Source organism: Anopheles maculipalpis, chromosome 3RL, assembly GCF_943734695.1.
Source record: "Anopheles maculipalpis chromosome 3RL, idAnoMacuDA_375_x, whole genome shotgun sequence".
Lineage (NCBI taxonomy): Eukaryota > Metazoa > Arthropoda > Insecta > Diptera > Culicidae > Anopheles > Anopheles maculipalpis.
This window is the reverse complement of record NC_064872.1, coordinates 64,496,390-64,514,241: the sequence shown is the minus strand read 5'-3', so window position 1 is coordinate 64,514,241 and position 17,852 is coordinate 64,496,390. Positions and strand designations below refer to the sequence as shown.

General features: G+C 41.7%; 2 protein-coding genes across 2 annotated transcripts in view; one reads left to right on the top strand and one right to left on the bottom strand.

The window, feature by feature from the left end:
• Positions 1 to 12,501: 12,501 nt before the first annotated feature.
• LOC126562475 (transmembrane protein 43 homolog) lies at positions 12,502 to 13,767 on the bottom strand. Its single transcript, XM_050218991.1, has 3 exons — positions 13,672 to 13,767; positions 13,384 to 13,607; positions 12,502 to 13,309 (listed from the first exon to the last, which is right to left on the bottom strand). The coding sequence occupies exons 1-3, from the start codon at positions 13,765 to 13,767 to the stop codon at positions 12,502 to 12,504; spliced, it is 1,128 nt and encodes a 375-aa protein (XP_050074948.1).
• A 2,660-nt stretch (positions 13,768 to 16,427) lies between these two features.
• Positions 16,428 to 17,852, top strand: part of LOC126561845 (division abnormally delayed protein) — a 131,619-nt gene continuing 130,194 nt past the window's right edge. The window contains exon 1 of the mRNA XM_050218182.1: positions 16,428 to 16,714. Within this exon, the coding sequence (XP_050074139.1) occupies positions 16,429 to 16,714 (286 nt within the window). The 5' untranslated portion in view covers position 16,428. The remainder of the gene's footprint in view (positions 16,715 to 17,852) is intronic.

Genomic DNA, 17,852 nt, shown 5'->3' with positions numbered 1-17,852 from the left:
CCGTTCAACGGTGGCACTTCCGGAGTTCCGGTTCCCGTTTGCTTCGCTTCTCCAATTACCGCGCAACTGCATTTTTGGAGCGAACGAGCTTTCGAAAGCCTTTTCTGTCAACTATTAGACAAACGCTGCGGTGTGGAGCTGCTGTTGTGTGCTGGTTCGGTAGAACTGCAACTGACTGTGAAAAGTGTTATCCATGTCCTGTGGATGCAGTTCTGAAATCGTTGTTTTTTTTTAACTCTCGCACATTTCATTCGCCGTTTGCTTCATTTGATTTTGCTCAGATTTTAACCCGTCGATTGTGTGTGTTTCACGTGGCGTAGGCCGCTGTTATGGTAACGATGAGCAGAATCATGGTTGGTTCTTTCCCTGCGGTACCTGCCAGCTATGGGTCCAGAAAATGGGTGGCCTCTCTGTGTGTGATGTTTTTTTCTCTCTCCCTCTCGTTTTGGAATGGAAAACTCGACATTTTCCACTGAACTCCGAGCTGCTGTTGTTGGTCGGTTGCGCTTCCGGTTTCCGGATAACGTTTGGGAAATTATGGTGCACTGTGGAGCATACTGGTGGATTTGGTTACATCGATTGTGGTCAGCGTGGTGTGTGTGTGTGTGGCTCTGGCCTTAATGATGTTAAGGTCAGTGGTGGGCAGGTTTTCTTTTCGCTCCAGTCTTTGTGTGTTTTCAGTAGGAAAAATTATACAATAATTCTATACAAAAATTGTGTCCTGGCTGGGCGCTCTGATGGTAGAAGCGGCAGCGACGCCGGTCCTCACACGGCGGGACGGAGGTTCAAATTCCATCCGGATCGTTTCCAAGGCGTGAGGACTGACTACCCGTCAGTCGTGGCACCAGTTAGATGCCCAGTAAGATGCCCACAATATCCTTGAAGGTGCTCCAGATATCCTTTAATAGAAAATTTCACACACACACGAGACTCTTGTCATGCTTATATTTACAAGATGTACAAGCCGGGGCGGCCAGGTGGTGTAGGTGACAACGGCACCGGTCTTTATAAGGCGGGACTGGGGTACAAATCTCATCCGGATAGTATCTCTGTAGTGAGGACTGACTACCCGTCAACATGGTACCAATAAGTCTAGTAAGTCATTATATGCCCTGTGTGACTTCGTAGGACGCTAAGCCCAGAAGAAGCCGACTTGTATAGTAAAAAAAAAAAACTTTTATAATGTTTTTGGATGCTTTCAAATAAAATGTTAACCTGTACTTAGGTTTCTGACTACTAGCCACTGATCCTGAAGCGATAATGATACTCCCGATATCCAGTAACAGCGCACTGTAGTGTTTTTGTATTACTTCAAAACCTACTGCTCTATACGGTGTTGTTAATAATTGTTGTTTATTAAAAATTAATTTCCCGTCCGCCACACAGGATTTACGAGAGTACCATGTACAGTATTTCGTACTGCAGCGCCTAAATATTGTTCATGTTATAGCCGAAGTAACTTGAATACCCGTTAAATTGACGCGCCATTTCGATGACCGGCATGACCTTCGTTAAGCCAAGAAGAAGAAGAAGAAGAAGAAGAAGAAGAAGAAACCTGACAGTAACAGGCGTTTGTTGTAGTGCGGCAAATTAGTACGATCTCTCTAGTTTAATCTTGAAATGCCGTATCAGGCCTTTAATATATTTACCCATGTTGCGGCATAATGGAACGAAACGCCCGAATCATACTCTAAAATGGGCCTAACTTAACTGCAGAACAGTGTTTTTACGCATACGGGACCGTCAAAGTCTTTCGTGAGCTTAAATATTAGCCCTAAGGTTCTGCTCCCGCAACCAATAATTTCTTGGAGGTGAGACACAAATATCAGTTTTTTTATCCATTCACGCATTTGAAAAGTTCACGTCAAACCTTGTCCGTTGATGACACAGTCGTATTTCTAGCATCTCTAGCATCTTGCATTCGTCAATTGTCTTCACTGGCATAAATATTTTCACATTATCAGTACATTGACTATTTGCTGTCTTCTTCTCCTTGGCTTAACGACCTACTAGGTCACGTCAGACCAGCCATCAGAAGTCACTTACTAGACTTATTGATATCACGTAGTTGGAAGCGTCCCGGTGGTATAGTCGACAGCTTCAAACGCCAGGACCAGGGTTCATATCCTATCCGGGGACGTCTCACCGTATTGAGGACTTTACTATCCAATTACGTGGTATCGGCAAGTCTAGTTATAGCCATTGTATGACCGACGTTAAGTCATTAAACCAAAAAAAAAAAAGAAAAAGTTGGATAGTCCAGTCCACACACTATCGAGAAACGGTCCAGATGGGAATTGAAACCCAATCTTGCCATGTGAAAACAGGCGCCTCTACCACTGGACCACCCTATACAAAAATGCTGGAGTGTAATATGCTTAATTGATAACCACAGTAATGGCCAAAACAGCAGGAAATCTCAATAAATTATGTAAAATTAAATTGCATTGAGTAGCTTTTTACTTGCTGCTTTGGTACGTGAATGTTACCTCTTGTATTATGAGCTTCTTGGATTAGATTTTTTTCCTTCCCTACTTCGTTAAACTTTTTTCGATCTCTGATTACGCCTTAGTAAGTAACATCGCTCTGTTAGTAGCTAGTCATGTTTGGTAATTCGCTACATAAACAAGTGTTTATGAACTAGCTCTATTTTATCCAACACACCCTCTCTCTCTCTCTCTCTCTCGCGAAGACTCACTCCAGAGGCAATTCGTTTGGGCTTAAACTTTATTAATATAAAAATTCCTTTCTGCTCTATAAAAAAGGATAAGCAACAAGCAGCAGAGAGCCGCCTGCTCATGAAACTACTATGCTACGGTGCGTCTCAGTTACCTTGTCCGCTAGGCACAATGCTGTAACTTCATTCTTTTTGTTCTCGTTTTAGTTTTGTTTATAAACGGGCCTAGCTGTATATCCTGTTTCAGGAATCCTTTGCTTTGTTATTGAGGAAAATGGAGTCTGAGTTTCCCGGGTTTGTTCGACGCTCGTACCGTGTGTGGAAGAGCGTTTCCACTTGTTTTTTTTTTTTAGTTTTTCGCATCTTTTTTGTAGTTTTATGCATGTTTGTTTTGACCACACCGCATTCAAACACCAATCAATGGTTTTTTAACTTTCACTTTAAACCAGCCCCGTATATCGGGATGCTTTACAGCCAGCCCACACACACTCTAGCGGGTGACTTTTTGTTCTTGTACGACCACCATCCTGTTGTAAACTAACAACAAGCAAAATGATATAATATATTGGGAAAAAGTGCTTTGGTTTTGTGGTGCAACGCTGTACAACACAACCGATGGCGCCTGTTTGGCCACGCCAAGAAAGAGTTATGGGAATTTATAATCCCCGGGATAACCATTAATCATGTAATTTAATCGCACCATATCCTTGCCAATTTTTTTCTATTTTTACTTTGCAAAACATTATTGGCCGGTTGGTTGAAGGAAAGATATGGTTCCGGTGAGAGCGCAGGTTGATGTTTTATTAGTTTTTTACGAAGATGAGTTCATCGAGTGTAGTCAGTTTTGGGTTTTTTTTATTTTCCCCCTAGAAATTTGATGAAAGAGCTTAAGAGAGAGTTTACCAAGATGGCGTGAGGCCTTCTCGTTTACTTCTTCACGAACATTCTCAAAAGGGATGCGATTTATGCACTAATCGATTATTTCTCATCGAAAACTATTACATATTTTGCCTATTGAGATTCGTTATATAGAATGATTCTGGAACAGCTCTTACTAAACACTGCAGATTCATTCGTGTGTTACTTAGGATAAGTTTGAAGTAAATTAGAGTTTCTGAAGCGATCCTGTGTTACCTTATTAACTTCATACTTGAGCCATGGTATCAGAATATTTATGTGTTTATTTCTCTATTTATTTAGTTAGTTTTATGTTCTTCGAAAGTTTACCAAGAGTCTCGCTAAACTCAGCCGCCAGCTAATTTGTGATTAAATACTATTGTTGCGTCCAGCAATAGAGCCTCTACTGCTTCGCGTTTCGGATATCACAGTTTTTGATGATATATTTCTCCCAAAACAAACAAAAAAAACTTCATCCTCAATAAACTGAAATTTAGCTGTCCTTGAAGCAGTTTGTCGGCACGTCGGCCATGAGATGTCATGGAAGACAGTGAGTGCCCGATACGTCACGAGCGAGAAATTATGTTCATCTTGAAAGGATTAAGAATTGTTGGTTGGTGGACCGAAGACAAGATGATGCCGAAGATGGTCCGGATGATGAGCGAAAATGGGAAGTAACTCCACTTGCAACACAAATAGCCCAAGACAGTGCATCTTGAAACATTGTGATCATGTTCTCACACCTTAGAAATTTAGTCTTCCAGCGACATAGCTCATTCTTAATTCTTTTAAAGCTGCTCACGCATGTCAGACTTTAAAATTGGAATTTCTTCTCATCATTGAGAGGAAACAAAACATGCAATTGCGTAAGAAAAGAAATCGTACGCTTTTCGCAACAGATAAAACAACCCAGAGAAATACCGAAGAAGCATCCTCAACCATTTTCTTCCCTCTTTTCGGGTAAAATCATTGCGAAACAACGTAGCGAAAGTTTGCCTTTAAGAGAATGCAAGTTTCTTGCAAAGCTCTAAATCGTAAAGTATTTGAAATGCTGCTTAAACCAGGCTTTACTGGTGAGCTTACCACTGCTTGCTTCTTTTGCAAAAGGTTTCACAATATTTCGTTTATCTTGCCCCCTCGTTGCTCGACGCTCCCCAACCTAGTGCCTTGTTATCGCGGCGTTGGAGCCATACTTCATACACCGTAATGTTGTTGTTCGGGTGTTTTACACATTTTTATTTTCCCCCATTTTATTTACCTCTTAAAAGCGAAAGGTTAATACAAAAAAAAGTTTGCCAGCCTTAAGAAATGCAAACCCATTTTGTATTTTGTACTAAACAGAAGAAGTTGGAAGAAGCTATCTTGAAGGTTAAAAAAACGAGAACCCTGTGGAAAGATTAACCGGCCTATTAAGACAAACGAGGTGAAGAATTGCTCCGCACGGGGGAGCGCAAAGGAAAAAAAGGGGAAACCCTTTTGGAGCCGTGACCCACGCCCTCGCTTCTAGCTTTTTTCGGGGGCGCTTGAAAGCTGAATTTAAACCACCTTTGAAAGCAGAAACCAAAAAAATTGCTTCCAGGAAAAACAAAACAAAAAAATGGCGTAAAAGAAAAAGTGGGGAATGCGGTGTTGTAGGGGGACAAGGATAACACCGAAACAAACAAGAAAAGACACATTTGCCCATCCACTCTCTCACACACATACACTTTTCACGCTCATTAACATCTGCTTAGCATTCCTGCACCTGATGTCTTAAGGAACTAAGAAACCCTTCTGCCATCCCCCTTCCCACCCATCAGAAACCGTATTCCCAAACCGAACTTTAAGGTATCGGTGTATCCCGACCCGAAAAGGGCGTTGTTCGTTACAAATTATACAAAGTGACATTAGTCATTTTGTGTGACTTTGAGACGCGTTTGAGGCATCTTTTTAACAGGCAAAGGTGTGAGAACTTGCTACCTGCTGCTGCAACTGCTGCTTGACACCACTCAAAAACATGACGCGCCATTTGCCGTTTCCATTTGCTTCACATGAACTGTTCAATCGTATCGAACAGGCGGTGTTTTATTTGATTTTTCACCATCACCAGCTACCTTCCACATATTCATCGTTCAATCAGAGTGAGTGACAGTTCAGAGTACACGAGAAAAAAAAGGAAGTAAAATAATAGTCAACAGCCACGTGGAAGCGAAGGGATGCAGAGTTTGTGAACAACACTTAAGGGGCGGGTCAGTTATTACTCATCTTCGCAAAAATTCTCATCGAAAAATTGCAAAAACATCTATTAGAATTTGGGATGAAAATAGCTTCGACCAGGTACCTCCAGAAAGGTAAGAAAAGTGCCTTGGTTCGGTGCACCTTTCACTGCCACCATTGCTGCCGTGGATATTCATTATGGCCATGTCCTTGTCACACGGATTGCCGTAACTCGCGTCAAGTGTCACACGCAAAGAGTAGGTGGATGGCATACGAAACTTAACAATGTCGACGCAGGTGCGCTAAAGAATTGTACTTTTCATTCACAAAACTCACTTGCGGAGTAGTCAATTCACGCACGATATGACTCATGTTTCTCCTTGAGGTGGCAAACTTTTCAACTTGATCCTTTTGCAACGTCATCAATCGTAAGCTGCATGGCAGCAGTATGCCATGAACCGCTATCCTAAGAGACTAAGAAGTTGTATGTTCGAATCTCAACAACGATTGGATGCAATTCTGTTATTTCTTCTTCTTATTGGCTTAACGACCTCTTCTAAGGTCATGTCGGCCATCGAAATGGCTTTCTAGACTGCCGATACCACGTAGTTGATTAGTCAGTCCTCACTACGGGGGGACGGTCCGGATGGGATTTTGAAGACCGGCGCCGCTTTCGCCTATACCACCGGGCAGGGCCGCCCCTTCTCGCTGAAATTCTTATTTCAGCGATTACAAAGAATACTTCAACCTGATGAAATAAAATATTTCAGCTTACACTGTGAAAAGCGCAACTGTCACTCCATTTTTTATATTATGAGAAGCTCTGTCTTTAATCTCTCTTAACCTTTCAGTTGGCAACCGGATAGCCGAGTATTTTTTTTTTCAACTTCAAACTGCTGTAGCTTTTGATTCATTGCTTGTATTGAACTGAAATTTCAGGAAGGGTCCCAACTTTTTATTTCCGATTTTTTCGTGTATGCATCGTTATTTTCGAAAAGCAGTAAGTATTTTATATTGATTTATTTTAAAGTTGACCACGTAAGTTGGCAAACAGCATTCCCGAACATTCCATGCATTTTGTATGGGGTTTTTCTTTTTTTCGTATTGTGCATATTTTCGAGTCAAATTCAATCGATTTAAAATTTCAAATGGATCGTTACTTTTATCATAACATACAAAAAAACCTATTGAGTTGACATGACATGACATAGACTTTCAACACACGAAAGTAACAAAAAGTCTAGAATAAATAATTAAATAAATATAAATGAATATGATTATGCTGAATACAGCGAAAATGTAGGCAATAGATTGTAACAACAATGCATTTTTATTACGTTTAGCATATTTATGTTATATATGTGTGATATAAATTTTATATATCATTTTGCCTTTCTTTTCGTTGCAGTAGTATTTTTGATGGCTTGCAAGGCCTCCGCCTAAGGTCAATAAGAAGAAGAAGATAATATTTTGCATCATAGTTTGATATTTATTTAACATTTGCAAGAATTGCAAGAATATAAATAGATAGAAAGCATTTTTTCTTAAGAACGGCCTGGCCGTATTGCTTGATTAATGAATGAGGTTAGTCAGTCCCTCACTACGGGAGGACGATCCGGATGGGATTTGAACCCCGGTCCTGCCCGTTTGAAGATCGGCGCCGATGTCGCCTACACCACCGAGCCGCCCCAAGATAGAAAGCATTGTTTACCTACAAAAACCGTTAATTGCATACGTCAAAACGTATGGAATGCCCGGGTATACCGGTTGCCAACTCTACGGCTAAAAAGCATTTGATGTATGACAGAGTCATCAGTGCAGGACCCATGACTAAATCAACCAACAACTCTCTTTCTTTTTCCCAAACTAAAAGAACCATAACATCCTTAACGTGGACAAGTAACAAGCAAAGAATTGTGGTGGAGTTGTTGGGGCACGCGCTCCCATAGAAAGAGAGTAAGGACGTAATCAACCTGTTGCCCTTCGACGGCGATCCTTTTAGAGAGAGAGAGACACACACACACACACACACACTGACCAACGAATGGACAGAACTTATTTTCCTTTTTTTTTTTCCTTCATCAGCACCCTTCGTCATGCTTCAGATGGCAAAGAATAACGCGCAACACGAAACATCGCAAAGGATATGGATGGATACCGTGAGAACTTTAATACAACCGAAAGAAGGAACAAAAAAAAAGCTGCTGCAGCTTACACCTTTACACCAGTAGCGAGAAAAAGGGTGATACGGGACCGAAAAAGAAAAGGATCGCTTGTCCTTGCCTTGGGGTTATGATGCACACAACAGGTGGCGTCGGTTGTTGGCTTCCCTTGACAGATAGACGACACCAGGGTGAGCAGCGCGCATAAAATGGATGCGATCCTCCCAAGGATAGGGACATAAAATATTACATAAAAAGCGTCACATTACGGTTTTTTGGGGGGAGTAAGTGTTTTTGAGGACTAAACCACAACGCATTAATTTTTTGCAGCAACAAGTTTTTTGTTTGTTTAATAAAATCTCATTTTGAAACAAAAGTAGCATTTTATGTACACTTTAAAGCTGCTTTAAATTATTCAATATCCACTGAGAAATTAGTATCCAAATCTTCCAAAACGAAACTAAAATCCCATATTGCAAGCATGACATCATACGGGTTTTAAACCCAATCGTCAACGTCAATTTTTCTGTTTCGGCTCCACAGCTTAGGAGCGTTTCTTCCCTCCGTTACTATTGATATTTGCAAGACACATATCAATTGAAGCCAGAATGGGTTTTTTTTCGAATGGAATGCGAATAAATGTCTGCGTTGTGCAAGAAAAAACGCAGACTATCATGTTTGTGCCGTACCGTGACGTAAAAACCGCCATACACGGCTTTGATTTTTTTTTGTGCTCGACTTGATATGACGTCTGTGGAGCGTCTCGGTGCAACTACGGCAAAGGCAAATAAACAATATCACACACACCCCAACGGGGGATATAATAATGGATGGAAAGGGAAATTTGTTACATTTTGAGTTAAATAAAATCCTACGTCATGTGAGGCATGAGCTAGAAGTGATATGAGACATTCTTCAGTAAACTTACGAGTTAAAGTCTTCTGTTAGCTTGTGGATTCTAACCATCAGATTCAGTTTCTTGGTTGATGAGATTTTTCAGTATGAAGGTTAGAATAAACAATTGCGCCTCACAAAACCTTAAGAATAGTGTTGGCTCAATAAGATGGAACATTGACTCATTGGTTTACGAGAGACAAAAAAAATTGTAATGATTATTTGTTCGGCACGAGGTGTAGAGGAGTGCAGTGAGCTCGTTGGCTTGATCAAGTGGAGTCAAACCTGATGGAGATCGGAAGCAGCCGTGGATGGAGGACTGCAGCGGTCCAGACCCAGTTTCCTGGAAACGGATTGGCGACCTGATCTTATCCACGCGACGTACTCAACCCTGAGCAGTCCAAAAAGAAGAAGAAGAAGGGTGGCATAACTTGTCAAAAGGCCTCGTCGTTTAAGGACTTCATTTAACTAGAGATACTGTGATATCATCTGTTAAGAGATCTCGCATTTAAAGATGCCTCTTTGTACTTACCTCATCTACCCCAAGAACTATTACCAAAGACAACTCGAAGTCTAAAGAGCCTCATCTACCAAGATACTTGATAGTGAGAGGGAAACTTCATGTCTCGTTATCCAAACTTCATCTCAAGCCTTTACGATCTTAGACTATAGTAGCGAGACCTCTGAACTGATCACAGCAAAGATCCTTGGTGTGTCTATCTATCTATCAATAATCTATCCTGACAGGTCCTTCGATCAACCTCTAGAGATCTTGGTCAATTCTACGTGTTGATGTTCTACTTTTGATGTTCCTGCTTTTGTACTCTGGACAGGATTGGATAAAGATTTTTCGCGGCAAACAAAAACAACTTTTGGGCAAGCATAACCAATAAAGAAATTGATCAAGAAAAATCAAGAAAATTAACAAAAATGGTGGATTATTCGTCAGCAAGATAAAAATTAAATGCAAAACATATTCTATTCCTTTCTCTTTTCAATCCGCTACGAAACAGCACAAACAGCTAAACATGCGTACGCATGATTGATCATACTTGTGATGCGTCTCTTTCGTTCACAGCTTGCTTCCCTGTCGCTCGCTCACGCCAACCGCCATACGGTCGGGTTTAAAATCGTTACAACGTTCCATGATTCAAAATTCACCCAAATCGATGCGTACCTCGCCATAACCGCTCGCATCCGATGACTCAACGTTCGCAAAAGAGGAAAGAAGGAAAGAGGAAAAAAAAACATAAGACCGAGAACAAACATGGCCACAAAACGGGACACAAAGAGAAGAGGCGGAAGATAGGCAACATAAACCAAAACCGGGAGGGATGGAGAGCAAATTGGGCTGCGCGAAACGGAACATGGCAAAAAAGGGAAAAACTGGGAACAAACATACAGCAAGTACAGTAAGAAGCATAGCCGCATCAAAGTATGCGATGATAGGAATGTGTTGTTATGGTAGCATACACGCACACAAACACACATGCCCACGAGGGTTGTTAGATGTGCGAGCCAGGGCATACTGAGTCGGGTTATGGGGAAGAATATTTTTAAAACCTAATGTCCTAACACTTACCTTCCACATTTCCTCCAGCTGTTGGAAGTGGCCCACCGGCGCCACCCAAGTGGCCCACCGGTAACTCCATGGTGGCGGTATTTTCGATCGGTTGTAATGGATTCTTCTGGCACGCAGGCAAATGCGTGATCGGGATCAATTTCTTATCGGTTAGCCTGGCATCATCGGCACTGTCACCGTCACCACCACCGCCGCCGCCACCCACAGCACTCGACATTATGCTGACCTTCTTCTCGTGCAGCGATAGCGATTCTTTCATCGTTTTCGCAAAAGATGTGCGGTAAAAAGCGTATTGGAATGTTGGTAGGGAGAACACAGTGCCCACCAGGGAGTCGATGTGCACTTGTTTCTTGCAATCTCTTCTAAAAAGTGCAGTCAAACCGGAGTTGAATTGTTTGACCTCTCTTTTTTATGTGATTTTTTTTTTTTGATTTTGAAAATATGATGTTTGATGCCTTAGGGAATGTAATTTTTTAGACTTGAATATGTAAAGCAAACTTTATCAAATTGAATAAAGAGCATTGTTTATTCTCAACAAAATATTTTTTAAATAATCATGCTTTGCTATGCTACATTGGTACCCCGATTGAGGGACAAGCTGTTTGCACATGAATATGGGGACACTCACACGCATACACTTCCACAAAACACACACTTGCAACAGCGCGGCGCACGTAATGCCGAGAGGCTCGGTAAGGCTTATGCTGCGCGCGCACTCTCCCTTCTTCTTCCACCCTAGGGAGCAAACCAACACCACCCAAACACACACACACACACACGCGCGCGCATACACGCACCAACGGACGAGCCTTTCTAGAACAGGTTTTTCAACCACGGAAAAGCTTTAAACTTATTCGGGATTCGATGAAAATCGGAACACCATAATCAAACTACACTTCTTTACCACTTGCTTACTATAACAACACTGGAACTTTATAAAGCAACGTGCATTTAAAAAAACGCAACTGAAGCCCTACTACGATCTGACGCTCTGGTACCGCTTCGCACCTGCACCTCCTGGGTGGAACGCACATCACCAGCAATACCGAAGCAATCACAGTACCGCGAACGAATTACACATGGTGTCTTCGCGTGGAAAACTGCATCGTATTAAGCCGAACGAGGTTTCTACAACGCTTTTCTTGCTTTTTGCACACCGGGTACCGGAGCGATCTTCCGCGATCGTGCGCGACGCACTCGTCGAAGGCGATTGTGTTGTGCGTGTTACGGTGCGTCGGTCGTTGTCAGTTGCGAGTTTACAGTTGTGTTTTAAAAGTGACAGCTAAGCGTGGCACAATGGGAGATGAAGCAGGCAACGAAAGAAAATATTCAAATTATATTTTTTACACTAAAACGACGAAAAAACTTTTTTCATAGTATTTTTATGCCAAAGCAAAAATTTACTCTGGACTTTGGACTTTGATAAGTCATCTGAGCTAACAAATCATCAGATTGTGGCTGAAATATTCAGGTAAACTGCATATTTCAACGTTTTGACTCAAAGTAAAGGCAACTCAATTTAAACAATGTTATCCGAAATGACCCTTTTAATTTGAAAAACCACACAAAAATAAGTTTGCAAGTGTTTTATTTCAGGAATTATTTAATGAAAGTTCGTTTTCATTTTGAAATACTGAAAAACGCATTCTGTGGGATAACCACTGTGTAACGGATCTTCAACGTCATTGTAGCAGTGCTGCCAGTTTGTCATGTAAATTTAAATTAACGGTTGATTTGCTTTTTTGTATATTAAGCATCATTATGCTTAATTTAATGTTAGGCACAATTTATTATGCTCTTTATTACATCAGAAATATATGATCGGTTTATGATTCCGATTCACATACCAGTCAGTCAAACATGAGAATCCAATTTCGTTTTGTTCACGTTCTTACCGTATTCTCACGTATTGTACCGTACACCTCGATTGAGAATAAAATTGATTAAAATTGTTTATTTAGGAGTATTAATTCAATTTATAAAAACACACAAAAACGCAAGAAACTTATTAGTATCACATGTTAAAACTCAACTGAAAAACTATAGTTGGTTAAAACTTATAGATGAATTCGAACATATCGCCCGTGCTCGCTTCAGTCCATCCGCTGATAGCTGCCCATTATCCCACGGGCACAGTACAAAAATGGAGACATTGCTGCAAACAGCAACCCACCACCCAGCCAAGGCCGATGAACAATCCACGCAATCGAAACAATCACCAGTGCGACCGAAAACGACAGCATTATGTTGGTGGAAAGTGTAAAATTACAGTCCGGGAAAAACATTCGCAACAAACGATGCTCCCTGGCGAGATGTTGCATTATCGTGGCACAGCAAATAGTTGCAAAGAACAGTAACACCCATCCAATGAACCGTATGCTCCACGTGGTCGTTCGTTGTTGTTGGTGTTCCATGCGAAAGATTTCATGCAGATTATGTTCACCCGGTTCGACCAGCAGCACTTTGCGATAGTGTGTCGATTCGTACGGTACTATCTTGCCATTTTCTAGTTTTCCCACCACGGTTACGTACGAACCTTCGAGACCTGCGTACGCGAACTGTATGCGTATGTCACCGATTTCCGGATTCCAAATGTCGTTACAGTGATAGTAAAGTCCGGCATGCATCCTAACCGATGGATCTTCCGGGCGTGTATCTGACGTAACCTCTTGGAAAGTTTTGAAACGTTCTTTCGCTGCGGTGCCCAGCTCGTACGGTCCAATATGCACATGTTCCGAAAGATGCACGGTAGAATCGATGGGGAAAGAGGTAGGATTATGGTGACCGGTGCGTATATAGAAGCTGCGTGAATCGATCAAATTGTCACGCCATTCTCTATTGTAAAAGTAGGATCGATCTTCCGTTTCTACCGTTGCAACAGATTCTCCGAAGCGGTTCTCGCTGCAAACAAAAGAAGTCAATTTAGACAGTAGCACTTAGGGTAAATGTTACTCATTCCACGCTATGCTTCTTACACCGATTCTTCGACCCACTGGTACATCTGTACGCGTCTTTTCAGCTTCACCGCCTGCACCTGGATATTGTAATCTGGTTCAGTTAGTGGCTCACCCGTCGACAGCGCTCCATTGAGGTGAACCAGCCGTCCCTCGTACTGTTTTTCATACGGACTGTCGGCGCTTACGGTGAATGCATCGTTTAGCGCTTCGTCCAGTGATAGAAGAATGCGTATGGTGCGTCCCTACGAGAAGAATAAAATAACATTTGGTGTAAAAAGGGCATACAAAGCCCACTATACTCTTTACCTCGTTCCAAATCAGGACGCTGGAGCCGGCCAACAACAGTACCGCACCAAACAATGTGGTTACCCAGCAAGATTTCAGTGCGTCCGTGAATCTCATAGCAGGAAGACTAGTTTAAGTAAAAATTTAACTGCTTAAAAAGCTACAGCTTCATAGAAGGCGTTTTCGTAACAATTTTCACCGGCAAGTTGTTTATTTTCATTTCGGTAAGAGAAATAATGACTTTTCCGTTTTGACAGCTGTGGGTACGAAGTGCTATAAAATATTTGCACAGTTGTAGCGTTTCTGGACATAATAATTTATTTACAAAAAGTTTTTAAATGATTTTTCAAGTATTCTCCTTTTGTTTCTTAGAAACAAGAACATGAAACAACAACAAAAAAGGATATAAATTTGTAAGAATTTATCAATTTTTCTGTAAATTATGAACACTTCCGTTGCGTTAGGCAGAACGCAGCAGAAAAAATAAAAAAAATTGATTTTTCTAAACGGACGCATACGTTGAGCGATTACCAACTATGCGTGCAGGAGTGTGTGCAGAACGCAACGAACAAGCGCTTACCATCAACTTACAAGACTTGACGATATCACTAGTCCTCACTACGCGGGGACGGTCCGGATGGAATTTAATGTCCTGCCATTTTAAGACCGGCATCTTTGCCACCTACTCCACCAGGCAACCCCGGCGTAAAAAATTAATAAAAATAATTTAATCTTATGCATCAAACATTTGATAGAAAACATCGTATTCAAATTTATAACCCGAAAAGGCTTTTTTAATTTTGCCCATTAATTGATACTTTATTGACCCTTAGTGCCAAAAAGAAAAGAGAACAAGCATCTCATCAGAACGAGAGAACAATAGCAAAGTTGTTATAAATTTAGCAAACACCCAAATTTCAAATTAAGAATTTAGATATACATCAGATTCGCTAGCAAATATTATTTAACAGCAGCACGCAGCTACGGTTATTTTTATTTTATTTGGCAAACGAAATAAATTTTAAATTGATACAACGCGTCCTCAACTGTTGAACCTTTTTATGTCCAATACTGCATAGAATATTATCCCAACTGTTTACATTCCATCTCACTTTAACTCACGCTTCGTATAGCGGTTTCTCATCTCCCCAAAACTATGGGCCTACGGTACCAGCAACCTGTCCACCGTACCGTTGCACATAATGCGAAAAAAGGCCTATCGGTGGCATAGTTCAGCGAAAAAGGTGAACCGGGTCGGTGGTGTACAGTGTTTCGCGCTCGCGCTCCGGCGACTTTACTGCGTGTGCTTTAACGGTGTGTGCACCACACCACCAGCAAAACATCTTCGGAACCAAACTCTCCCCTCCTCTCGCTCGTGCGCCGGAAGGAAGGCAGCGTAACTTGAAGGTTGTGTAGCGAACCGAACCGTGTAGCAGACGGATAGAGACACATACACACTCCGCCGGAGCTCGGTGCCCGTTGTTGACTGGTTTGCGGGGTTTGATTGATACGTGTCCCTAATAAACAAAACAAGTGCAATCACAGGAAAAGAGTTTGCCGTTACCGTATCTCGTGTAAGGGTTCATTCTGTCGGTGGTGTAGAAAACGCACAGCAAACCATATATAAATGGTGCAAAAGTGAACGGGTAGGTGAACATGTGGGCAAGAACATCCTTTGCCGGTTAATTTGCGAAATTCACCTTCACCAGGCCGGGGAGCGTGCGAATTGAGATGCTTTGGGCGAAAAGTCAAAAGAATTTATGAATAGAGGTGCATCTCCGCACAAAGAGTTGGATGCTGTGTGTGCATGTGTTTGTGGATTGGTGGTATGTTGCGGGAGACAAGTATAGCAAAAGGGGGAGCACAAATGAAAAAAAAAGCAAAAACGTCATCATCATCAGCTGATGCTGCACAAGTGGTTTTACGTATAGGTGCGCAGCACGAAATGCACTCACTGTCTGCTGCGTCGTGGTATTTGTTGTGACCTCAAGATTTCGGCCGTTCCGTACATCATGCAGCTTCATGTGTGTGCACACACTGCGTCTAGCTTACTTTGATTCAAGTGTGTTGCTATGGTGAAGCTTTCTTAACTAAATTACCTTAGAAATTCCTTCATAAAGTAGCTATTTAGCAAAAGGTTAACCAAAGTAGTCATCGCGTGTCGCGAATGGTTCTGAATATATTAGTTCACTTTCCTCACATCATATCATTGTGCTAAACATTCTTGAAATTTATATTTTATTTATCTTAATTTTCTAAAATAGCATAAAATAACGGAACGTAAAAAAAACCTTCTCACCTCATTCGCTTCAATGGTAGTGTTTTTCGGTGAAAAAAGTGTAAACAAAAAGTGTCCTAAAAACCTGCTTCCCTTCGCAAGGGAAGAAAAAGGTCCCGGTGGTCGCGGTGTGTTTCGCGTGCGTGTGTGTGTTTGAACGCGTCCTTCAAACGTGGTTGTTAATTTATTTGTTTTGCTCGAAAAAAAAAAATTAAAAAAGTGTAAAAGCTGTGTGTGTATCACTCTGTGTCCGTGTGCATGTGTGCGTGTATGCCAAGGTGTGTGTGTGTGTGTAATAAGTTTATCCACCCTTCACCCACCACCCCACTTCCCACTGTTTTCAACCACATGAAGTTCTAAATGCAAGTGTTGTGCTCAGTGGAATAAAGAAGGGGTTTGTGTTGTAGTTGGGTGTTGTGCAAAAAAAAAAAGGTTAAGAAAGAAAAAATAAATAAATAAAAGTGTGAAACATCCTTCTACTGTTGGTGGTTGTGTGAAAGATGTCTCGATCGCGTGGATTACGAAGCTGCTACAATTGCTCCACACCAACAATGTCCCCGGCGATGGTACTGCGCCTGATCGTCGTGTCGCTGGCACTGGTCACCCTTGCCGGTGGATCTTCCGTACCGTCTGGCTGGTCCCGGGTGCACCGGACGGCCCGGGACACAACGGCCGGCGGAAGGGAACAGCCCGCGCCGCCGCACCATGCCAGCTCGCTGATGTCCTGCGAGCGCGTTAACAACTTTTTCTCCTCCATCAATGTGACCGTCAGCGTGGCAATACAAGGTATGGTTTTCTTTTTACGAAAATATGAAACTAACCGCCTGTACGCAAGCAAACCGGCGTTACATTGAAGAGAGTTGTTTTTTTTTTCTTTTTATCCCTACAACCCCTTTTTCATAGCGATCGATCGGAAATTCTATTCCTGGCGCTTTTTTCGCAACACCATGTTGTCGTGCCGGCAATGCATTTCCTTCGTGTTTTTATTTTTGGGAAAATTGCTTTCTCCCTGTTATACAAAAAAAAAAAATCCCCGAGTCCGGGTGATTTCCGGAAACACTCCCCGTTCACCAATCTTCCCCAGCAGTTTTTGGGTTGCACGAAACGTAAGTAATGCACTGAGCCTGGGAGAGGAAAAGGAAGCGGATATGAGTCATACTTCTTGCTTTTCGTTACTGTTCACAACGCAAAAAGGGCACGTGTGTGTGTGTGTGTGCACTATTTCGGAGCCCTTAAGAATGCTTCGCCGATGTTTGGCTAATGTTTTTACAGCATGATAAACTGCCATCATCACCCCCCAGGAGCCGGTGGTTTAATAGCACAAGTGCAAAACGGGGAAACATCAGGAAATTAAACAATTTTATTTTTATTTTGAAGTAATCGAAAAATTTTTGATTTTGGAAATATTATTTTGATAAATTGCATATCATTGTGTGTACAAGATTTCCACCATTTTTAACGTTCAAACTTCGAAGTTCTGAGAACGATTTGTGGAGCAAAGTGTTAAATATGCACGCTTTTTTGACCGGTTGCGTGACATCAGCCGTCAAAGCCGTGAGAAGGGAATAGTCCTCCAATTATTGCTTCCATTCCCGGCCCTCCCGGAAAGGGAGGATATGATGGATGACCTATCAGTTTTGTGTTGAGACAAGTGATCCCTAATTTTTCTTTTATATCAAGCAAAAAAGACAAATAAATTATTCGCAAAGTTTTGCTTCAGTTTTTTTTTATTGAATTCTGGATTCAGTTTTTCAAATTGGTATTATATGATGCATTGAATGATACGATTTTGTTTCTTTTTAAATTGATTGTCTTGTTGACGGGTCCCAGAGTCCTGTAGACGTGACAGGCGGACTCAAATCCCATCACTGACTCATAATCCTGCAGAAGGATGGCAGGATCTAGCAGATGTATGGATATTGCA

What these genes read in the sequence shown, in the direction of transcription:
- LOC126562475 (XM_050218991.1), bottom strand. Translation starts at nt 13,767, where the DNA reads ATGAGATTCACGGACGCACTGAAATCTTGCTGGGTAACCACATTGTTT. An exon ending in GCGTCCTGATTTGGAACGAG is followed by an intron (nt 13,608 to 13,671) that starts GTAAAGAGTATA and finishes TTCTTCTCGTAG; the next exon opens with GGACGCACCATACGCATTCT. An exon ending in CAGTGGGTCGAAGAATCGGT is followed by an intron (nt 13,310 to 13,383) that starts GTAAGAAGCATA and finishes TTTTGTTTGCAG; the next exon opens with CGAGAACCGCTTCGGAGAAT.